Raw genomic sequence first — 25,006 nt, 5'->3', positions numbered from 1 at the left:
AATACAAAAGTAGACTTTTTGTCCAGAAACCTTTCCAAAATTGCCAAAAAATCATGGAATGCGTGTAGTTTGCAAAACAATTAGGTCCTGTATACACTCACAGCTTTTCACTACACCTTTCAACTGGTTTTAAGCTTTCATGGGCCCGGCTTCACTACATTCTTCACCTGTACTCCTTATGCCTAGCACAGTGCCTGGCACAAAACAAGTACATAATAAATGTTTGCCCAACTGAACGCTAAGCAACTTGTGGGGCAGGAGACATTGTCAATCTCCATTGCTCATCACTGTAGGCTTTGTGATTATCATTCTAGCTATTTATTGAGCACTTTCCATATTTGTTTACCCACTTAAAAAAGAGTTTACCATGTGCCAGGCACTGTCGCCAATACCTTACATTAACTCATTTAATCTTCACAGAACTCTGTGGGTTAGGTTCTATTTCTATTTCCCACTTTATAGATGGGGAAACTGAGGCACAGAGCGGTAACTTACCTATGAAGTGATGGAGTCAGGATTCAAACCAAGAAAGTCTGGCTCCAGAATCAATGTTCTTAACTATTATGCTATATTGCCAAACGGGTTGTCTCAGCTAATAATTATGCTCAGGAAATCATTCTAAACCCAAATATCTAACAAACCCTCAATGTCTAAAAGTAAATGTATCTTCTTACCCCATGCCTTCACCCTGCTCTTTTATTTTTTTTAAATTTTTAAGTTGATTTTTAGAAAAAGGCAGGGAGAAAGGGTGAAAAGGGGGGGTGGAGGTGGAGAGAGAAACACTGATTGGTTGCCTCCCCGCAAGCACCTCAACCAGGGATCCAAGCTATAACCTGGGTATGCGCCCTGACTGGAAAATGAACCCGCCACCTTTTGGTATATGAGACAACACTCCAACCAAATGAGCCACAGCAGCCAGGGCTGCTGTCTCTTCTTTTGACTCCCTGTTAATAATGGTCCTGTGGACAAAAAAAGGGGTTCTATAGAAAGTAACCTCACAATGTGATCTGATCATAAATTTCCAAATGGGCAGGTCATGGTGGGTAGTTACGCCCCAGGCATATGACTTCTTTAGTAAAAGATTCATCTCTGACTTAAGCAAGCCATGTCCATTGTTTCTGTGCATCTAATTTAACACACCTTTGAAATACGCATAACCACACTCAAGACAGCACAAAATCTTTCTCAAACCTATAAAAGAAACTGCAAAACTGTCACTCTTCGAAGCATCAGAAATCTTGCTTCCAGGCAACTGTCATCAGTTTGGCTCAAATAGATTCTTATAAAAAATTCTCTACAGGTTTGCAAGTTTCTTAATCAATAGTACTGTAGCCAACATTCAATCAAGCTTAAAGATCAGTCATTCTTATGTATTCCATCTCCCACATTACCCAGTGCCAAAACTTAAAGTCCTACTTATACTCTCTTGGAAAAACTTCTTATTCATTCTTTCCTCTTTTCCTACTTCTAGTAACTTAGTTGTGGCCCTTATTACTTTTCACTTGGACTATTGTAATATCAATCCTACTCTATTTGGTGGTAGTTTACACTATCAACAGATTAAACATAACCTCATAATCATTCTAATCATTCTAAAACATAACCTCCCATGCTCAGAAACTTTCAAAGGCTCCCTATAGTGGTAGTATTCAAACTCTTTTGATTATGTGCCCCATTAGTAACAGTTTTTGAACACATCTTTCCTTCTCAATCGTATATTATATATATGGTATTTATTTAGTGAGAGCATGTGATTAAAGATAATTTTTTAAAAATTTCAATCTAACACTATTCAAAAGTTTTAATTACAATGTTTGGTTTTAATTGCTACCACAGTTGAAAAAGATACAGGCAGAATGCTAATCCATGGTACTGTGTTATTGGGACCTCAATATACCAGAACCAATTCCTCATTTTGCATTTTTCTGGTAACAGATGTGATTTGTGACATGTCACTGTGAGCATGTCAAACAGTGGGACTGGTTGAGTTAATAGGGTACTGTGCAAAGTGAGGACTACCTGCACTTCGCAAAGACAAGCAATTCCAAAGAGAAGACATTCATAGTTGGCTATGTTTATGTATTTCATTTTAGTCCCATCCACCAATTTTATAAAGATGATTTCTAAAATATGTCTAGAAAATTTCCATTTACTCTGTTTATACCTGTTCCTACAACTATTTGGCATTTTAATAATTTTAACAGTTAAAAAAATTCAACAAGGTAGATCATTCTGTCTACCAATATTTACATGTAGTAAAAAATGAATTTTTATAGAAGACACTGATCATTTTCAGAACAAAAATTTTTATATGATGAGAACAGTTCTAAATATACATTTTCAAAATGATCTTCCATAGCACAATTTTTTTTTTGAAAATTACAAATGGGGACATCTGTCAACAATAAAAATAAAGTAAAAAAAATTAAAATTAAAAAAAAAATCACTTCCTTACTCATCACTAAAATGGATGTTGAAGCAGCGGGTTATGTGTGCTTTTTAAAAATAAAAAATAAAAACTCCTCCCTAGTATTCATAGCCACAGAAAAGTTCAGCAAATTTAAAAATGCTTAACTCATCATTATGTCCCACAACTCTTCTAAGAATTTGCCTTCTATTACCAAGGAACCTCTGCAGGAAAACAGATTATCATTCATCACCCTCCCATCACTTTACAAGTTATTATAAAGATTCTGTTATTTAAAATAATATAATCCTCCAATAAATGTAAACTGTATAATATGCTACACTATTCCAACGGTAGAAGCAAGCACACCTTTGTCAACCCTCCAGTCTTTTCTTAGGCTACCTCAAGTACCACATACAGTATGTGACTATTTAACATATTGCTGAAAGGAGGATGTCAGTGAAAGTATTATCCAAATAAAGATTAATTAATTAACCTTTTTTATCCTCACCTGAGGACAGTTTTTTGCATTTATCTTCAGATAAAGCAGGAGGGAAAAAGGGAGAGAGGGAGGGAGAGGGGGAGGGAGAGGGAGAGAGGGGGGGAGGGAGAGGGAGAGAGGGGGGGAGAGAGAGAGAGAGACAGACAGACAGACATCCATGTGAGACAGACACACATCAACTGGTTGCCACCCACACAACCACAACTGGGGCCTGGGACAAATCGCAAACGAGGTACATGCCCTTAGTGGGAACTGAACCCAGGACTCTCTGGTCCTCGGGCCGATGCTCCAACCACTGAGCCAAAATGGCCAGGGCAAGATTAATTTATTTTTTAAGATAAGAAATATATAAATTGGCCTTGGCTGGTAAGGGCACATGCCTATGTTTCAGGCTTGGTCCTTTGTGGGGGAGGGGGGTGTGGCAGGTGGGGAGGGGGAGCCTATTGACGTTTTGCTTTCACATCAATGTTTCTCTCCCTCTCCCTTCCACTCCCTCTAAAAATCAATATAAACTTAAGTACTGTTTTTCTACGCCGTAATGAATAGCCCAGTACATCCATTTTACAGACCACTGACCAATGGAATTAAGTCCAAGCTCCTTTCTGGTCTTCCACATTGAGGTCCCAACCTACTTCTTCAAGTAGTTTCTTTAACTCATCGCCAGCCAAAATGGTTTATTCACTATCACCTAAAACTGCCTTGAACTTCCCTACTCTTGAGTACTTGCAGAAGTCAGTTCTTCCCACCAAGAATATACTCCGGCCCAGCCAGTGTGGCTCCATGGTTGAGCATCGACCCATGTACCAAGAGGTCGCCAGTTCGATTCCCAGTCAGGGCAAATGCCCAGGTTGTAGGCCAAATTCCCAGTGGAGGGCACGCAGAAGGTGGCCAATCAATGTTCTCTCTCATCAATGTTTCTATCTCTCTTTCCCTCTCCCTTCCTCTCGCTCTAAAAATCAATAAAGTAAAAAAAAAAAAAAAAAAAGAAAAGAAATAATATACTCCAGCTTTTATCCTAACCTATTTAAACCCCATTTATCTTTTAAAAATATTCAGCTTAAATCTCAGGTCTTCTATAAAGTGTTCCAAATCACTACAATCATTCCCACATTTAGTAAACAATGAACAGTCAATAAGTATATATAAAGCATCTGCCATATGCCACAAGCACCAAGGATATCACAGCTAACAAACACGTGGTATATATTTATGTAAGTTTTTCTCACACGTCTGTATTTTAACCAACTGTATCAGAACAACCAATAGAGTTTTAAAAATACACATTCTCTGATGCCCACCCCAGGTCAATGAATCAAAATACTGAAATAAGCATATGACGACTGCACAAAATTTACAAGGAAATAACAGCTAAACATGAATGACATAAAGCTAACAAGTATCTCCCTTATTTTATGTTTTACAGAGCTCCAATACTTCATTTTTTCCATTTTTCTATCAATACTTCCATCATAAAGTATAAAGAAATAAGAAGATGTGTAGAAAATAAGTCAGACCCTTAACAACAAGATCAGGTAACTAATCACCTCCTAACACTAAGATTTTATGACCAGCCAGTCATTCATTCATTCTTGCATTAAGAGAATGCTTGAAATGCACTCACACTGGCAAGGGTAAATATCCTGGCAAAACTAGAGAGGAAGATGAGACCATATTCAGGAAACAAAGATGATGTCAAATCCAAGTGACATAACCTAATGCATATTAGAAACATTACTGTCTTGTTACTTAACCTGTAAAACCATCTTGTGAGTAGATTACCTACTTCTTAGCAATGCTCACGTATATGTTGACAATCTCTACTATTCAATGAAAATAACGAAATATTGTTCCAGTCTCATCTTCTATCATTTTATCCCTTACTCAACCTCTGATGACATGGCCCCCAAGTTCATTTTTGCCTTAAGGCCTTTGAACGTGTTATTCTTTGCAGTTCTAATTGTGTTAACATATGGCTGGTCCCTTGTCATTTAGATATCACAAGCAATTACATAATTCATAAGCAACCAGTGTGTTAATGGGGGAACAGACCAGTACGGATAAAAGTCATTAATTTCATTTTAACCATTTCCCAATTCCAAAAGTTGTTGATTGAGAAAATGGATGGCTTCGTTTCACCTTTGTCTCTTCCTACATCCAGACGTACGTGATTTTTAGTAAAGTGGTCAGAAGTTAGAGCAGCTGTAAGGTGTAAAGAAGAGTAGCTGTAAGGTGTAAAGAAGCCAGTTCAATCGTTAATTCCTTCAACCCACGACTTTGGCTCATTCAAGTTGCACTTTTCAACAACAGGAACCTGAGAGCAGTAGCTGGAGGGGGTGCGAAGTGAGCGGAAACATTCTCCATAGAGCTAACTTTCTCACTATTCGACCAAGTTCTTTTAAAGAGGACTTCAAGAGAAGTTATCCGCTACCCAGTCCCACCACGGCCTGATCCGTAAAGTGTCCGTTGGCGAAAGGGCGCAGGCAGCGAGACTACAGAGCGAGTACCCCCGCCAGCTTCACTCGGTGGGAGCCCAGGCCAGACCCAAGGCTGGCGGGCTCCCTGCTAACCCGCCTCACCTCTCTGTAAGTCCAACTTGGTTTCGCGGACATAGTTGTCCGGGTTCCGACTGAGCATCTTCACCTTCATCTTGGCTACCAGTTCTCGCCGACTCCACGAGCCTTTCCCTCCGGGTTCCGGTTACCGCCCCCTCCCCAAGCACATGCTACTTCCGCTTCTTCTAGCCGACTTCCTGCCATGTGACTTCCACGGCGCCGAAACCGGCCTCCTAGGCTGGGCCCCGCGGCGCTCCGTAGTTGCCGACAAAGATTGGCTGTGGGGGCGGTTCTGTGCGCTCCAGTCGTCGTCCTTCAGCCCCAGCCTGCCGCCGCTGTGGGCGAAGCTGGGAGGGGACTCGCCGGGGGCGGGCGCCCCACCTCCTGCGCACTCTCCGCCGGCGTGACTTGCGGCTGCCCGTTGTCATGCCCCGTTTGCCGCCCGGACCCTCGACTTCGTGCGTCCGAGTCCGCGACCCGGCCCGGAAGTGGGCTAGCGTCCCCGGGTTCCCGATTCAGGGTGTCGAACGTCGGCACCGTGGCGGCCACTGCATCTCATCCCACCTCGGCGGCCCTAGGCGCCGTGGTGTCAGCAGCCCCCGAACCAATGACGGGCCAGGGCCAGTCGGCGCCTGGGTCGTCGGGGTGGAGCGCGATCTTCCGCCACGTCCGGTACGAGAACCTGGTGGCGGGTGTGAGCGGCGGGGTCCTGTCCAACCTCGCGCTGCACCCGCTGGACCTAGTGAAGATACGCTTTGCCGGTAAGAGCCCACTCTGACCCTGGGCTCCTTCTCCTTGTTGTCCCCCCGAACTGGGTGGGAAAGGTGCAGAAGGAAGCCTTGTCTGCCCTGCTCCTCCCATGCTAAGGGCGAGCGTTGAAAAAGGTTGCTCTCAGTAGGGGCTCAACTGGAACTAGATTTGAGGAAGGGACCCTGGTACAGGGATCTGGCCACCGTCGCCGAGTAAGGGATGGGGAGCATTAGGGAGAAAAGTCCTCACCGGGGTAGAATGTGGAACTCAAAGCCTGATTTGTAAAATAAAGGGATTGTCACATTTCGGGTTTAGACCAAAACACAGGCAAAACATGCACGGTTGAAGGCACTTTGAAATCTTAGGACAGCCACGTGTTTGTCAACGCGCTGAGAGGAAAATGAAAGTGCTTAGTGGGAGGTAGTCCCCAGCAGGTGTGAGAGAATTGTCTTGAAGGTTTGTTGTTTGACGTTTGTAATGCGGTACAAGGCCCCTTGAAGAAATGGGTAGCTAAAATCCAAGTACTATATATATTTTTATATATATAGTACTTGGATTTTATGTCCCGAGGACATTTTTCCGTTTGTTTGTTTGTTTGTTTGTTCAGATAGAGTAGGAGGGAGAGAGAGGAAGAGAGAGAAACATCGACGTGAAAGGGACACATCGACTGGCTGCCACTTGCACGACAAACTGTCACCGAGGTACGTGCCCTTAGTGAAAACCAATCCCCGGTCTCTCTGGACCCAGGCCGGCGCTCTAACCGCTGAGCCAAACCGGCCAGGGCGCCAAGTATTTTTTTAAATCCTCACTAGAGGATATGTTTATTGAAGAATGGGGGGGGGAGGGGGGGAGAGGGAGGGAGGGGGGAGGGAGAGGGAGGGGGGAGAGGGAGAGGGAGAGAGAAAGAGAAAGAGAGAAAGAAACATAAATGTGTGAGAGAAACATTGATTGACTGCCATAGCCCCCCCCCCACACACACACACCCAGGATTGAACCTACAACGTAGGTATGTAGGTATGTGCCCTGACCTGAATGAACTCAACCTTTTGGTATACTGGATAACAGCTCCAACCAACTGGTTCACCCAGTCAGGTCCTATTTTTTTTTAAGGTGTATTGAATTAAATGCCTTGAGTTAAGTAAATAAAGTATATTAAAATTAACAAAGTATTTAAGAAGTTAAACTAGCCCTAGCAGGTTTGGCTCAGCGGTTGGAGCATCGGCCTGTGGTAGAGAGAGACCCGGGTTCGGTTCCCGCTAAGGGCACCGGCCTCGGTTGCAGTTTGTCCCCGGCCCTGGTTGGTCGTGCGGGTGGCAGCCACTCGATGTGTCCCTTCACATTGATGTTTCTCTCTCTCTCTCCCTCCTGCTCTATCTGAACAAAAAATAGAAAAATGTCCTCGGGTGAGGATAAAAAATAAAAAAAACGAATTTAAACTAGACACAATTCTGGAAAAGATAGTTTCAAAGAAGGTCTTTGATAACTTTATTTGCAAACTATTTTCTGTCGTTTCTGTTCTCTCATTACTATATATGAAATTCTGCATTAAGAATTAGGCAGAGGTGGTTTATCTTAGAGTTAAATCAATTCTACTCTTTATTTTTTGAGTAATATTTTTGATTATTTGAATCCTTAATCTTGGATATCAATAACAAAAACAACTTTTGTTGAAACCTATTTAAGAGGTTTTTGGATTATTTAAGAGATGCTACTCCAACACTTTCTATAATATTATTTGAGTGCTCAATATGCCCTCAATAAAAACTTGAATAAATTCATGAATGTGTTTTTAAAAGTATTAAATATTTCCTAAAATAATTTCCTCTACATAAATATCTTTTTATTCTGAATTTATCTCATTTATATGATTGTGTAATATCTATGTTTATATGCGATTCAGAGCTTGAACTTTGCTCTCACCTGACTTTGTGTATCTTTTACTGTAGTGAGTGATGGATTGGAACTAAGACCAAAATATAAAGGAATTCTGCATTGCTTGACTACCATTTGGAAACTTGATGGACTACGGGGACTTTACCAAGGAGTAACCCCAAATGTGTGGGGTGCTGGTTTATCCTGGGGACTCTACTTTTTCTTGTGAGTAGATCTGTATGAGTTAATAAAACAAGATGAGTCATTTAATCAGAAAGAACAAAATGGCTTATTTCATCCTCTGTTAGCATTTGGTCTGGAAGAAAGTTCTTAATAGGAAGAAGGCAGAGATGAAACGGAGAAACACTCTTAGAGAAGTCATTTCTGTGAGATGAATTCAGGAAAATGGCTTACCAAAATACACTTGATTCATAATGAAGTTGGAAAAGCAGAAGAGAACAGATCTTGGGGTTCCAGTAAGAACATGTACCACAGGAAAGTTCCTGCTGGAAACAGAAAGCAAAAGCCAGTGCATAGCTGAAAGAGTTTGAGGCATGTTCCTTTTTACCTCTTATTTCATGTGCTTCATCTTCATCCTAGCTCATTCATTTCCTTTATCCTTAACCTGTAACATATCAACACCATTTGAAATAACTGCTATTGCATGCTTACTGAAGAAGCCACAGAAAGTGCCTGTGGCAGGCATATTCAACCTATTGAGTATACAGAGCGTGGGAACAAAGCATCATTACACTGCACTGGAGGAGCATGTGCTGCTTTAAGTGAAAGCAAAATACAATTCAGCTTTAATATTGTTTAAATATTATTTTTTTAAGACATACTCAGAAGAGTGAAAATATATGTATAAAATTCATACTATTATGAATTTCAGAGTTGTGTAGGTTCTCCAAAGAGATTTCTAAGGACAAGCCATATAAGGTTTATGTGTTGAAAATGGTATTGGTAAAGCTTGGAAAGATTTATTTAGCTGAAATATTTTTTCAAGAGAAAGTGGAAATCAGAGTTAAAGAAAATAGGCTGACTTGACTCCTGCTCAGGAACACATTAGTGGTTTTCTATTTTGTGCCAAATAAAGCCCAAAAGTCAGTGCGCCACTCAAATGTGGCTCGGTATTCCCTGTCTTCCCATTCACTCTTATTATAACTTTTATTCATGTTCATCTGTTTCCCTATTATAACTGTACCCATCTCTCCATTCTCAGTCAATGCCACTTTCCCTGATCTCAGTCATAGTTTCTCAATCTCTTATGATACTGTCTGTGTTACCTTTTATTATTTGTGTGCTGCCTGTGGTCTTTGTGAGTCTGTTAGGAAGGATCCACTGAGAGTTTATCTTTTTATCTACTAGACTTGCCAACCATAGTACCCAGACATAGATGTTCAGCACATATTTGTTAGGTGCCTGTTTTGGTCCCTTGCCTTCTCTGCCCAATCACTGTACCACCACTGCACCTACCCCCCTCTTCCTGTTTTTCCCTGTTGTTTTTTATTCCTTTTTTTAAAAAATTCTCACCCGAGGATATTCCTCTATTTATCTTCAGATAGAGTGGGAGGAAGGAGAGAGAGGGAGAGTGAGAAAAACATCAACATGAGAGGGACGAATCAACTGGTTGCTACCCGAGTGACCCTGACCAGGGCCGGGGACAAACCGAAACCAAGGCACATGCCCTTGACTGTAATCAAACCCGCAACTCACTGGTCTGCAGGCTGACATTCTAACTGCTTAGCCAAACCAGCCAGGGCCCTGTCATTTTATTAATTGATGAGTGTGTGATTAAAATACATTACATATGTATTGCTAGTCATATGTATTTAGGAGGAGGAGGAGGCATATAATTTTAACAGTAAACCATTCCAGCAAATTCATTCTTTGAAAAGTTCTCATTTTGTGGTTGCATTATGCATTGACATTTACTCTTGAGGCATTATTGTTAAATTACACACCACTTTAAAACAGACTTGACTGCTTTATGACACCTATTCAAATATTTATTAAACTGCTTATGTTTTATTCTTTTAGTTACAATGCCATCAAGTCATATAAGACAGAAGGAAGAGCTGAGCGGTTAGAGGCAACAGAATACCTCGTCTCAGCTGCTGAAGCTGGTAAGACTGAAATTTATTTTATTTTATTTTTTATTTTATTTTATTTTTTTGGCATTTATCTTCAGATAGAGCAGGAGGGAGTGGGGGAAGAGAGAGAGAGAGAGAAACATTGACGTGAGAGAGACACATCGAGTGGTTGCCACCCACATGACTCCAGTCAGGGCCGGGGACAAACTGCAACCGAGGTACGTGCCCTTAGTGGGAACTGAACCCAGGCCTCTCTGGTCCACTGGCCAGTGCTCTAACCACTGAGCAAAACTGGCCAGGGCAAAACTGTGTGAAATTTAAAACGTCAGATTTTCACTTTTGTTTTATATTTTATTTGCCTTTTTTTCTTTGAACACCAGAATTTAAATAAGCTTATCTAACTATACTAATCAGTGATCACATGAAATTTATTAAAAAGCAAGTATTCCTTTTTTTATCTTTATTGTTGAAAGTATTACAGATGTCCCTTCTTCCTTCCCTCATTGACCCCTCCCCGCTTTCCCTAAACCTTTGTCTGTGTCCATTGGTTATGCATATATGCATATAAGTTCTTTGGTGTATCTTTTCACATCCCCCATCCCCCCTTCCCTCTGAGGCTTGTCAGTCCTTTCCCTTCTTCCATGTCTCTGGATCTGTCCTAATCGACAGCTTATTTTGTTCATGATACTCCACAAGTAAGTGACATCATGTAGTACTTGTCTTTCTCTGACCTGAAAAGCAGGTATTCTTATCGATTACTCTGGATAGATTTCAAGGATTTTATTTATCACAGGGTAGTAAAATTTAGAAAAATTATAAACCTCTAATAATTTAAAATAATTTGGTATAGTGTTTCTTCAATTAAAATATAATTTTAGTGTTCAAATTATACAATTTAGTAGCCTTCTTTAATTGCTTCATATGTGTATAATACTCAGAAGGGGAAAACAAAGTAAGACCCATAAGTCTTTAAAACTCCTACTTTGATATTTCGTATGCTTTACTTTCTTTTTTTTGTTGTTGTTAATCCTCAACGGAGGATATTCTTTTCATTGCTTTTTAGAGAGAGTGGAAGGGAGGGGGGTCATTGATATGAGAGAGACACATTGATTGGTTGCTTTCCGCACAGGCCCTGAGGCCCTTCAGTGCACTGGCCAATGCTCTAACCACCAAGTCACACTAGCCAGGGCATGCCTTGCTTTCTTAATGTTGATTTTTTTTAAACAAATTTTTTTCTTTATTGATTGTAGAGAGAGAGGAAGGGAGAGGGAGAGAGAAACATCCATGAGAGAGAACATCGACTAGTGGCTTCCTCCTGTATGCCCCCCATTGGGGTTTTGGCCCACAACCTGGGCATGTGCCCTGACTGGTAATTGAACTGGCATCTCTTGGTGATGGGTTGACGCTCAACCACTGAGCCACATCAGCTGGGCTTAATGTTGATTTTTAAGGCAAGAATTGTCTTACTTATTTTTTAATATCTAGCTGCTAGCAGAGGGATCTGAATCACATAGGAACAATAAGGGACTACTTAGAAAACTCAGCAAATGAAAAACTTAGATTGTTTTGTTGTTATTTACAAAATTGTCACTTTCTCTAAAAAATTTAAGATAATACTTATTACATTGCATAGTTCTTTAGTTTGGGGCTATAGTAGCTACCTTGAATGGACTTGAGCAAGATTGTGGTAAAATCGGGGTGGATATATGTGTACACATGTACATATTGGTGGATTCCTGGTCCTTTTCCCCTAATCTTCCACCCCTCTGGGTTATACTATGTCCTGCTCCTAAGTATATGTATCTCCTTATCAGAGTCTACTTCCTGGGGCTTCCATCTCTTCTCTTATACCAGTTCACATCATTTAGAAGCTAGGACATCTTTATCCTCACACCTCAATGGGAAAGTGTTTCACATTTCTGTCTCCCTTTTAATTTACCACTCACTAACCACATGAGGACTATTTTATTACCAACCAAAACTACGTGTACTTTTTAGCCCTAATACTGTGCCTCACCGACCACATCTCACTGTTGTAGGTACAGACCCTGGACAACCCATTCTTTATATAAATGGACTGTTCTTAATTTGGATTGTCATGATTGAAAAAGTACCTGTATGCTGAATAATTGTATTTAAATCTGCTTTTAGGAGCCATGACTCTCTGCATTACAAACCCATTATGGGTAACAAAAACTCGCCTTATGTTACAGTACGATGTTAACTCCCCACAGCGGCAATATAAAGGAATGTTTGATGCACTTCTGAAAATATATAAGTATGAAGGTGTGCGTGGATTGTATAAGGTAATGAATTATTATTCAATACATTTTTAATAACTGACCATTGTAATTTCCCTTGGCTCTACTGTCTGAGTTCTGAATGACCTCTAGTCAGTTCTAAAAAAGAAGCCAAACTTAGGCAAGAAAAAATTTAATGAAAAGTGAACTCTAGTTTACAGTATTGGAATTGTACTTTAAGCCGTATGTCCCCGTTACCATAAGTTGTATTATCATAATATGACTGAGTGTGAGGATTGTCTAAAACTTTGTTGAGTAACCATTTCACTTAAGTCACATGTTGAGGTCACCTACCCTCCCTGGAAACTGTGGTCCTTTGGGAATTTGCTTAGTTTAGTGTTTTTTTTTGTTATATCATTTTAGGGGTTTGTTCCTGGGCTGTTTGGAACATCACATGGTGCTCTTCAGTTTATGGCATATGAATTATTGAAGTTGAAATACAACCAGCATATCAATAGATTACCAGAAGCCCAGTTGGTAAGATGATTCCTGAAAAAAAAAATGTATTATTTGCTTTTGTGGGCATATAGTAGATGAAAATGTTGTCATGTTTACTTTGGGAGTATTGTGATGATGAATACTGACTCTGCCTCTAATTTAATTTATAGTTAATATTTTATAGGCTAATGGCACACAGATATTAAAAATAGAACCCCTTAATTGCTCAAAGCTCGTGTTAAGAGGGGAAATAGTACTTTTCACTTACAGATCTATTTAAATGTTTGTTTTCCTATATACTTTATGTTTTTAAAGAAATCCTATCTAAAGAAAGCCACGTGTTTGTTGTTGTCATTTTAGAGCACAGCAGAATATATATCTGTTGCCGCACTATCCAAAATATTTGCTGTAGCAGCAACGTACCCATATCAAGTTGTGAGAGCTCGACTTCAGGATCAGCACATGTCCTACAAGGGTGTGTCGGATGTAATCACAAGGACATGGAGGTGAGAGCTTGTGGTGTATCGAAGTGGCTCTTAGGAAGTACCTTGCAGATCTTAAACTGTCCAGTTGACATTAATTTTATAGTAAAGGTCAAGGTGCTATGGTGAAAGCATGGCTAGTAGCCTCTGCTTTTCCATTTCCCATTTACTACATATAGGAGCTTGGACGTAATCTCTCTAAGGCTTGATTTGTAAAATTATAATATCTAGGCTGACAAGGTTGTTATAAAAATCAAATGAGGTATGTGAAAGTGCTTTGACAAATTAATAAAACAAAATTTAGATGTTATAAAATATATGAATGGCTTTGAATATAGGAAGTCTTAAAAGACCTGGTTTACCCACACCTGCTGTGGGTACCATAACTTGTGCAAATACAGCAGATCCTCGAATAATATTGTTTCATTGCAATGTTGACCTTAATTCTTGTTTATATCAATTAGCCTGTGGTGAAATTAGTTTTGTTTTACATCATTTTGCTTAAGGTAGTAGAACCTATGGACTACGTTAAATGAGGACTTACTGCATTAGTCTCTACGTATGGAAGAAATATTTGTTCATTAGCATGGTAATAACTGTTACAGGTAGACATCCCCATATTTATCTTTAACTCTAAAAGGCCAGAGTAGAATATTTAGAATGTTTAAGTTCAATTTAGTAAATATTTATCAAGAACCCAAGTGACAAGTTCCAAGACCATATTCCTATCTAGGCAGTAAGGAAATAGTTTTATTTTGGTATGTGCTATATTTAGTGTTGTCTTGAATTTATATAATATATGAGATTTTTTAATGCCTACATTAGATCAGTTAATACTCCTGTATGTTTATACCTTTAAAGGCATTTGAAAGATGGTTATTATTAACGCACTTCAGTTCAGTTTTGAAGTGTCCCTGTCCTCTCTTCCTCAGCCAGCCCATAAAGAGAATGTAAGCCCCTACAACTGGCTCATAAGCTACATTCAGGACATTGGAAACATGCACTTATATCACAGTGAGGTTTGACTGCTGGCCCCATACCCTATGTCAGTTCAATTTTTGCATCTTCAGCCTAGCTATATAGGAAATTAAGTATCTGTCTATTTTTCTCTTTAAAGGAAAGAAGGCATCGGTGGATTTTATAAAGGAATTGCTCCCAATTTGATTAGAGTGACTCCAGCCTGCTGTATTACTTTTGTGGTATATGAAAATGTGTCTCATTTTTTATTTAACCTTAGAGAAGAGAAAAAGTAAGCTAAAAGAAGATAAGTCCAGTACATCTGCCCAAGGCAGCAACATGCATTTTTCATGTTTGAAATGTCAAACTCAGAAGAATATTATGCAGCAACATGGCTCATAATCAAAACTGGTCTATAATCATTAGAAGTCAAAAAACTGCTAAGTCTTCACAATGTTTTTTCTGCTTTTTGCCTTCCCCGTGTATAGAGGACTTGGCTACCTCTGCCTGAACTAGCTGCCATGAACACAACAGTAAAACTGATATCAAGTGGAGAGTTTCACAAATTTCTCTATTACCTTGTTCAAGTAGAAGCTGATTTGCAGCATTTGCTAAATGGATTAGATGAATGTGCTTCTTTTTCTGAACTCATTTGCTTGATTTCACTTTAAAATTGACCTCTGCAATAGCAAGAAAATGGCTTCTTATAAGAATGTCATCACTGTTTCATGGGTAAATTAGACTTTAAAGATTTGTTGGAAATAATGTTGCCCAAGTCCTGACCATTTTACAATTGGGAAAATTTGGTGAGGAAAAAAATGTAGCCCTAGCCAATTTGGCTCAGTGGTAGAGCGTTGGCCCATGGACTTATGAGTCAAGGGTTCAATTCCAAGGGCATGTACCTCAGCTGCAGTTCATCTCCAGCCCTGGTTGGGGTCATGCGGGAGGTAACCAGTGGATGTGTCCCTCTCACATTGATGTTTCTCTCTCTCCCATTCTCTTCCTCCCACTCTATCTGAAGATAAATGCAAAAATGTCCTCAGGTAAGGATTAAAAAAAAAAAATACTGTAAATGTGCTTTAGTTTTCATTCATCTGGAATACACAAACTAGAGACATTTTAGAAGTGAGTACTTCTCTTAATTTGAGAAATATCTGACGTCTGTTGTCATTCCATTACTGATTTTATTTCCAAAGGTTCTTCCATAATTTAAAATGTAATCCTGGATTCCATTAGTTTTGGCATGGGTACCTAGTATCTTTCAAATTGATAAAATCAACTGGAATCCAGCTATTTTACACATAAATCACTTACTGGAGTTGCAAGTAGATCACCTTATAGGTTACTGGAGTGACCGAGATGTGTTTGTTGACAAACTGCATGGAGCTGAGAAACTATAATTTCCTACTTCAGTTTTTGGATGTATGGGTCCAGTTCCCTGATAAATTACTAATCTACATTGGTTATTCAAATTCAGGTTCAAGTATAAATTACATTAGTGGTCATTATTGGTTTTACTTTTATGAGTCACTGTAAATATATATAAAGTTCTGCCCCAAAGGGATGCCAGAATAATGCTAATATTTTTATTTATCATAAACATCCATGACTGCTATTACACTACATCTATTTGTTGTAAATAAAACATTGTGGTTTTCAAAGCCATATTTAAATGGTTCTTTGAAAATAGGTCTATTTTTCTTATTTTGAAAATGACATTGTTTTAAAAATAAAGGTGAAATGATAAGTAGCTAATTATATTTTCTATAATTTTTTGTAATATGCCCAGGAATTTGTTACTTTATAAATTAAATGTGACTTTTTTTCATACTTCTGGATTATACTATAATTCATATGAAGTCCTGATACTAGTCACTGTATGGAAAAACAAGCTGCAGTTGATATGTATTGGGAATTGTAGAGATAGTGTCATTATTTGAATGTCTCCTATGTACTCCAAATTAATAAAACAATTTCTGTCCTTTAAGAGCATACAAACTTGCAGAATAAATAAATGAACATTAAATAACTATAGTTCTAGGTCAAGAACATGCAAAAAGATTTGTACAAAGCCTATAAGAGTTCTGAGAAAAGAAATCATTCCACTTCTTCAACAGGTAGTTACTGAGCTCCCGCCCTGTGCCAGGTATGGTACCAAGCATTAAGAATATAGCAGTAAATAAGCCAGGCAACATTCTTGCCCTCAGGGAACTTTCATTTTAGTGCAAATGACAGAAAACATACAAATAAAAGCATAATAGAATTTTAGGTATTAAATACTATAGCACTAAAGCAGGTTTGTTAATACTTGTTATGTTAGGTAGGATGTTTGGGGTCAGGAAAGGTCTCTTTGAGGATGTAATTGAAACATTTTGACATAAGTGAGAAAGTAAGGCACAATGAGATAGAGGAAACACACTGATATCAAGAATTGGAAGTACAAAAGGCTTAAGGCAGGAGTTTACTTTGCTAGAGGTGATGAGTGGCCAGAGGAGGTTGGACAGGTGGCCATTACAGTATGGGGCGAATGTACTGGATCAGTAGCCAGATTGGCTTCTAATTTCAGCTTTCCCATATTCTCTTTGATTTAGGCAAATCTTTTTTTTTTTTTTTTTTTTTTGGTATGTACCCCCAGCAGGAACCAAACCCAGGACTCTGGTCCAAAGGCCGATGCTCCAACCGCTGAGCCAAACCAGCCAGGGCTAGGCAAATCATTTTACCTCTCAAGTTTTCTCTGTATAATTGCATCTTGGATCAGTTCTTTCGTAGCAACACGTATGATGAGGATTCTTGGGCAAGTGACTTTCTTATTGAGGGTGTGCTCTTAAGATAAATTTGTAATGAGGTAAAGAAAACTACCCGGTGGGGGAAGAAGAGGTTTCTGAAGTTCAGCCTCCACCTGATCCTACAGTGTACTGTGCAGTATGGATTGGACCACATAGATTGTCCTGCCCAGAGGTGAGGGGCTGAGCTATTGTTTCCATATCAGGCAATCATTACTATTTGCAGTGGGGTCAGGAGGAGCTGGAAGGGTGGTGAGATGCCTCTGCTCAGCTGAGGGCAACCCTCCAAATAAGGTGCAGGTATGAGCTGTTAGCAGCCAACACCTGCTAACCGCTGGGCTATAGGTGCATCAGCACTGTAAAAGGGATCTGGGTGAGTCATCAACAGAAACTACTACAAATGAGGATATTAAACATACATTGGCAGAGGATTACTGACAGGATTAAATGGATTAATCCAAGTAAAGTACTTAGCACAGCCCTTATAGGCCATGGTAAAGGGTTTAGATAACATGAGATCATGGTGGTTGTGTGGAGAAACAATTAGGAGACGGGCAAGAAGCAGGATACTAGTTGGGCTAGTTAGGAATCTGGTGGTATTGTGGACCTGGGTGATGAGTTGGAGATAGTTTACAGCCTGTGGGGAGCTAGAATAGGGTTAATAGAGGGGAAAACATTTAAGCTGGGCCTTGAAGGAAGCTATTTCAAAGGGAACCTTAGAACCACAGGGAAAAGCACAGGTGAGCAGTCTTGAGCAGTGAGTTGACAATGAGGTAATGAAGTGGAAAACAAAGCTGAAAGATTGGGACCAGAGAACTAGTCAGAGAACTCTCAGAGCTTTACTAAACCTTTTTGGGGTTTTTGATGTATAAAGAGAAAGAGAAATTAATGGAACAGAGAGATATGGCTACATCTTAGGGGTGACAAAGGAAGACCAATTAGACGGAGCACGCTCAGAAGGTTATCAACCATGTAAATGTTTCAGTGGAATGAATTAATGCCACTGATAACTAAGTATATTCAAATTATAGAGGCTTAAGACAGATTGCAAGCAGTTAAGCAGGTGGGGCAGGCTGCACGTATTATCTCACTAGAGACTTCTTTCTTGGATTTCAGCAGAGAAAGGAAAGGTAAAGAACTTTAGCTTGAAAAAGTGCTGGGAGTCTAGAAAGGAGTGGCAGTGGGGAAGGTTGGCAAAAGGAAAACCAGAACGACAATCGTAGGGAGAATGTGAGAAGATTTAAGATACAGGTCAAAAGAAAAGAAAAGAGCCCTGGCCTGTTTGACTCAGCAGTTAGAGCATCAGCCTGTGGACCAAAGAGTCTTGGGATTGATTCCGGTCAAGGGCATGTACCTCGGTTGCAGTTTGTTCCCCCCTGGCACTGGTCCGGGTCATGTGGGAGGCAACTGGTGGTGTGTCTCTCACATCGGTGTTTCTCTCTCTCTCTCTACCCCTCCCCTCCAAATAAATGGAAAAATACCCTCAGGTGAGGATTTTAAAAAAGTTAAAAAACGAAAAAACAGTTTGCGGGAGCTAGGCACTAGAGAACGAACATGTGGAAGAATGTGAACCAAGACAATGATGCCTTGTGAAAAGAAGGTTATTGTATTGCAATGTGTGCTTTTGTGGTCTGGCAATTTTAGAAAGTTGTGCTTTTTATTTATTTCTATTTTTTAAGAGTTTTCTTTTTTTAATTAAATGTATTAGAGTGACATTGGTTAATAAAATTATACAGGTTTTAGGTTTATAATTCTACAGTTTCTTTTTTGTGTTGTTTTTTAAACACTAAAAAAGGGATATCAACTGAAAGGTGTTTTTGAGTTCACCAAGGCATCAGAGAGAAGTTTCTTTTGAATATGGACACTTTACTAAATATAAAATCACTCCAGATAAAGTATGTATCACCACTTACATGGCAAAGTCTTAAGTGATTATAAAATTACTATATTACAGAAATAAAATACTGGGAAATTAACTTTTATGTCTGTTTTCTAGAAATGTGTTAGGTAACATGGAGAATGTATGTGAGGTACATTTTGGGTTAAAGTCTTAGATTTCTTTCTAAATGAGTAAATAGGAAATAGACTCTGGAAGTTCCTATTATTGGCTGCCCAGCATCTATTTCTCCTCCTAGTAGCCTGAATTTCTTTTCAGAACCTACCCCCTACCTTCATTCTCACCTTTGTGATTTAGATGGACTGTCCCAGAGAAGGGCCCTGATTAGCAGAGCCAATCTGAATGTTTAATTTCTGTTCGTAATGAATGGTTTGGAATTGACACAGTTACCTAAGCTGGTCCAGCCAGACTGACTCTTAAAGACATTATTTTCTGAACACACCGACATAGATTTTCTATTTGCTGTTTTATGAATGAGTTTTCATGTAACTCTCAGAGCTCCTCAAAATCCAATGGGGGTGTCCAAAATGGAGTCAACACCAAAGAAATGACAGTAAACACTAAAAGAAATAGATACTACCTCAAACGGGGAGGAGGGGGATATACTTTTGTTTCAGATAAGTTTAAGATTTAACCATCTAGAAAAAGAACTAAAAAAAAGAAAAGAAACTTGGTCATAAGTCACATTATATGAGACCCTGGGTCAGTTCTCATGCCTAGCACATGCACCTCTGTAGTTTCAATTGGGTGAACCATTAAATTTCCTTTACCTTGTAAACCAGATTCAGTTGGGTTTTGCTATTACTTTTTGCAACTGAAAGCTTCCTACATAATTGGAATCTGGGACGTGGACCCTGAAGTCCGCTACTTTCCCATCTACTGTCATGATGCTGGTGAACTCTGGATTCTATGGAAATTGGGGTCACCTTTATTAAAGATGAGCACTTTGGGATCCTGACATATGCTGTGTAGGTTCTTTAGGATGTTTTTAGTGTTATAGAAAAACATCATATCATTTAATATTTATAAAAACTAAAGATGATTAAACTCACCATGGAAAGCATAAAAGAAGATTGACCAGTTGGCCTAGAAAAATAACTAAAATCTGCTTATGGTAAAAAGGCCCCACTGTACAAAAAATCAGATGATTTGGAAGTTTTTCCTAGATATTTTCTGAGATCAAATATTATAGCATTGTATGTTTATATTAAATTTCAATATGTGTGAATTATGACATTAGGCTTGTTCTACTAAAAGCTAGAAAGTGATTAAACCAGTTCACACTCAACTTGTCAAAAGAAAAGGCAGCAAGCTGCTTTTGTTAAGTGAGTCACATCAACTCCTTCCCCACCCAGGACCTAAACTAATTCAGAAATAGATGAGAGGTAAATAGAGCATGAAATTTGATTTTTATTAGTGATAAGGCTGAAATTAGAGAATGAGGCTTATGTCTGTATCAAAGTGGACTTCCTGCCCTGGCCAGTATGACCCTTGGGCATTGTCCAGTGCACCAAAAGGCTGCTAGTTCAATTCTCAGTTGGGGGACATGCCTGCGTTGTAGACTTGATCTCCAGTAGGGGATCAAGAGGCAATCAATCAATGTTTTGCTCTCACACTGATGTTTCTCTCTCTCTTTCCCTCTTTCAAAATCAATAAAAAAAAAATCTTAAAAATAAAAGTGGGCTTCCTTATATCAAGCCCCTGAATCATGTAGACATACCCATCCAGCCACATACAACAATGCACCAAGACTATTTTACAGCCTGCCCTTGTAAAACTTATGGCAAGGAAAAAGGGGGCAAGCGCATGCTCTGTGGGCAGCTTATTCCCAAGGAGAGAAGAGAAAGTGCTATTCATGCTCACTTCTTTGTCCCAAACTCACCATGTAATCATAGCTCTAGCAATCTAGGTACAACCAGGAGACAGAACACACAGTAAATTTAACCAGGAGAAGCTGAAATTATTGTTAAGTTAGGCTAGAGTAATATAAATATGTTAAGAGAACTCTAACCAGTACCCTGGGGCTAAGGGAGAATATCCAAGGAAGGACAAGCTTGGAAGAGGGGCCTCCCTCTAGCACTCAGACTTCATTGGAGATGTGGTTGCAGACCACTGAGTGGTGAAAAAATTTGCTCGTTTGCATGACCAGAGCTGGTTTAGAATCATCTGATAAATAGGAAATGACCCTGTGGGAAAAACAAGACAAGGTTTGTGAGCAGTTTGCAGAGGAAATTAGGACATTTCTGCAGGTGCAAAGCCAGGAGCAAACCTTTTCCACATTGGAAAGGCCTCAGGAACAACCCTGTAGGGGGCTAGCAAGTTAAGACGGCTGAATGGGCATGCCGGGGAGTTTGGGGCACTGCTAAAATCATGACGTCAGCCTGCAGTAAGGTGATCACCAGGCCTCCTGGGCTGGGGCTGTGAGGTAGTCAAGAGACTGTGCATTCTGGGTATACAAACAGAACAAAGCACCATCAGATGTCCACACACACATATACACACCACTGACAGATCATGCAAGAGCAAGAAAAAAATTTCAGTGCACTGAAACCAGGAAGAGAGGCTTCTATCCTCCTGCAATGGTCCTCCAGTGTCCTCTACTTAATGTGCTCATTCTAAAGAAGTGCCTAGAGTCGTCCATTATCCCAGAACAGGATGGATTTGGAGCTGATAAGAGGCTCAGTTGATTCATCTGACTACACAGCTTCCATATGCACCCTTCTACAAGATTTGAATTCCTGTACAACAACAAATTAGTTAACTATATTTTAGCCTAGCAAGATGCAGCTATCCTTCTGATAAGTGAAGTTCTTGTCCTCCCAAATGAGAAGACACTAAACCCCAACAGCCACTGACTCCATTGCAGGCTATGTTAATTACCACTCAATTTCAATCGCGGTTCCAGTTAACTAAAGGCTACTTCGCAAAGTTGACCTCTAACAACTTTAAAAATAAAATACAAATGGGAAGGAGAGGAAAGAAGAGAAGAGTTAGCAAGTATAGATGAACACGTGCATATAATAAAGAGAAAATATGCAAAGCTACCACCGTCCTAGTTTCTTTTTTCTTTTTTAATTAATCCTCACCTGAGGGGGGAGAGAGAGAGAGAGAGAGAGAGAGAGAGAATCGGTTGCCTTCCCTTTCATGTCTTGATCCCTGAGGCAGGGGTGGGGTGGAATCAAACCTGCAACTCGGGTATGTACCCTGACTGGGAATAGAACCGGCAACCTAAGTTTCACAGGAGGATGCTGGTCTCTGTAAGTGGCCACAATTATAGTTGATATCTATAACTTCCACATTCAACTACCCATTCCATATTTTCCTTGCCTACAGCTCTGGGTTCTTTACCTGGTGGAGTGATCCAAACCTGTCTTCCCGAGGGTTCTGAATCCTCAATCATTCTGCCTTTTTCTGGTTCCTGTAGTTTTCCATTACCTTTACTGTTGGCATGAAAGTTTTAGGAAAACCTTATAAAATCTCCATAATTTAGAATCATTTGCTGGTTCGGGCAAACCAGCAAACTCTCTTCTCATGACTCAGTGGTATGCAACCGCACCTTTTCTAACTAACATAGCGTTCTCTAACATGGTCCTCCCCTTGCTTCCTCAATAGCAGCAACCAATTTCCCTTGGTAACTGGGATCAATCACTACAGCCAATAAATTAACCTTCTGTTTTCCCCTGTTGGTTCAGTGGTATACGGAGTGCAAAATGGCCAGGCAGTAATCTGCGGTAGGCAGAATTCTAAGATGGACCCCAAAATTCCTGCCCCCGGTACTCATACCCTATGTAATTTCCCCTTGTGCATGGTTGGGGCCTGTAAATAAAATTGAATATCATCTCCATGATTATATTATATGGCAAAAGGGATTTTGCAGGTGTAATAAGGGCCCTAATCAGTTAACGAAAATCCAAATGGAGATTTTCTTGGGTGTGTCTGACCTACCTAATTAGGCACATCTTTTAAAAGCAGAGGAGTTTGTTTCCTTGCCAGTTTAGAAGAAAAACAACCCTGTTATGAGAGAAGGGTCTGCATGGGAAGGACCCGAGCGCGACCTCAAGAAACATCAAGAAAACAGGGACTTGAATCACATAGCTGTAAGGAAATGAATTCTGCTAACAACCACAAGAGCTGGGAAGAGGATCCGGAGTCTCGGATGAGATCATAGCACCTGCCAACACTTTGATTTCAGTCTGGGGACACCCTGATCAAAGGACTCAGCTAACCTGTACCTAGACCCTTGACCCACAAAAACCACAAGATAAATAAATGTATTGTTTTAAGTGTGGTAATTTATGATGCAGCCAATAGAAAACTAATACACAGTCTCATCTTCCAATTCGGTGAAACATTGTTGGTCCATTGGTGGAAGCATTCTCCTTTTGGGTGTTAAGATCTCCAAACCAGCAGAACTCAGAGTTGCCAGGACAGGAAGCAAAAAGTCTTCAAATGGGTTATTTGGTGTAATTGTGAGCAAAGCCAGTCCTACTTCTACCACTCGTATTCTGGCTATAGGAGAGAGAATACCATATAATGCTTTCTGATCCAAAGCATATTACACCCTGTAAGACAGAATCCTATTCTTTCAGGATGTTGTCTACCAATGGGTACCATAATGACTCCTCAATGAGTATTATTTTTCCATCTCATTATTAAGAACCTCTTCTGTGGTGGATGCTCTTTGTTGATTGGCATTCCATGAAACACAAATATCTTTGCAGTTTATGACTATTCAAAGAGGTCTTAACTAACATTCTTGTCCCCATCCAAAATGTCCTTAATCCCAGTCTCTATATGTCAAAAAATTGACCCATCTTGGTTAACGTTAAACGTCTTCAACATTTTTTTCATCTAGTTCTCCTCTCATCCACTTTTCATTTCCAGATTATTTAAAATCAAATTCCAGACATCATATCACTTTATCACAAATATTTCAGTGTCTCTGAAAGATAAACACTATTTAAAAACAATACCATTATCACACCTAAAAATACATAATTATTTAATATCAAATATCTCACATTCAAATGTCTTCAACTAACTTAAGCATCCAAATAAAGTCCAAACATTGAAATGGGTTGATATATTAAATCTCTTTTACTCAATATATTTTTTCTCTTTCTCTTTTCTTGCAATTTGTTGAAGAAACCAAGTTGTCCTTCGAATTTCCCACTCTGGATTTGCTGATTATAATCCTGTTGTGTCAATTAACATTTTCTTCTATCTCCTGTATTTCCTAAAATTGAATGGTTATATATGGAGGCTAAATCAGACCCAGATTTGATTGTTTCTTGGTGAAACAACTTCTTGAATAATATCATGTACTTTCATAAGGAGGCACATAGTCTTGTCTGTCTTCCTTTTTGGAATGTTACTGGTCATTGATAATGATTGCTGGATCCCTTAATTCATGAGGGGTTACACACACACACGCACATGCACATTTCTATAAGAAAAAATTTCCCTTCATCAACAATTTGATTACCCAGAAATACAGTTCATATATAGAGAGCAGAATAAATGCTTTTTAAAATATCAATTTTCAAAGTAACAATTTAGTTTGCTGATGTCCTCTAAGTTGACCAATGAATTTTATGTTAATATCATTATAAGCTCATGCATTTAAACATATTTGATATATTTCAAACCACTGCAGTTACCTTTATTAATGCTTAAATTATATCATCTTTGCCAGTGGGAATGAATTCAAGTTGACTTTATTTAAGATAAAGTACTTTATTAATTCATATTGAAACTTTGAACTCAAACACAGGATTTGCTTAACTTTATCAGTCTTATACTTGTACTTCCTTCATCATGAATTTTTTTGGAGCACCTCAACCAGAATTGATAGATCTTTTTTTTTTTAATCCTCACCCAAGGACATTTTTGCATGTATCTTCAGATAGAGCAGGAGGGATAGAGGGAGGAAGACAGAGAGAGAAACATCGATGTGAGAGAGACACATTGAGT

At 39.4% G+C, this 25,006-nt stretch overlaps 2 protein-coding genes across 2 annotated transcripts in view; one reads left to right on the top strand and one right to left on the bottom strand.

Annotated features, from left to right (window-relative positions):
- DCAF13 (DDB1 and CUL4 associated factor 13) overlaps positions 1 to 5,617 on the bottom strand; it is a 30,821-nt gene extending 25,204 nt beyond the window's left edge. The window contains exon 1 of the mRNA XM_036264385.1: positions 5,486 to 5,617. Coding sequence (XP_036120278.1) covers positions 5,486 to 5,555 — 70 coding nt within the window. The 5' untranslated portion in view covers positions 5,556 to 5,617. The remainder of the gene's footprint in view (positions 1 to 5,485) is intronic.
- A 163-nt stretch (positions 5,618 to 5,780) lies between these two features.
- Positions 5,781 to 15,241, top strand: SLC25A32 (solute carrier family 25 member 32). Its single transcript, XM_036263987.1, has 7 exons — positions 5,781 to 6,222; positions 8,158 to 8,308; positions 10,124 to 10,209; positions 12,328 to 12,482; positions 12,840 to 12,953; positions 13,275 to 13,420; positions 14,514 to 15,241. The coding sequence occupies exons 1-7, from the start codon at positions 6,069 to 6,071 to the stop codon at positions 14,647 to 14,649; spliced, it is 942 nt and encodes a 313-aa protein (XP_036119880.1). The 5' UTR covers positions 5,781 to 6,068; the 3' UTR covers positions 14,650 to 15,241.
- Positions 15,242 to 25,006: the final 9,765 nt, after the last annotated feature.

This window comes from Molossus molossus, unplaced genomic scaffold (genome assembly GCF_014108415.1).
Source record: "Molossus molossus isolate mMolMol1 unplaced genomic scaffold, mMolMol1.p scaffold_m16_p_16, whole genome shotgun sequence".
Classification (NCBI taxonomy): domain Eukaryota; kingdom Metazoa; phylum Chordata; class Mammalia; order Chiroptera; family Molossidae; genus Molossus; species Molossus molossus.
This window is presented reverse-complemented; position numbering and strand designations above follow the sequence as displayed.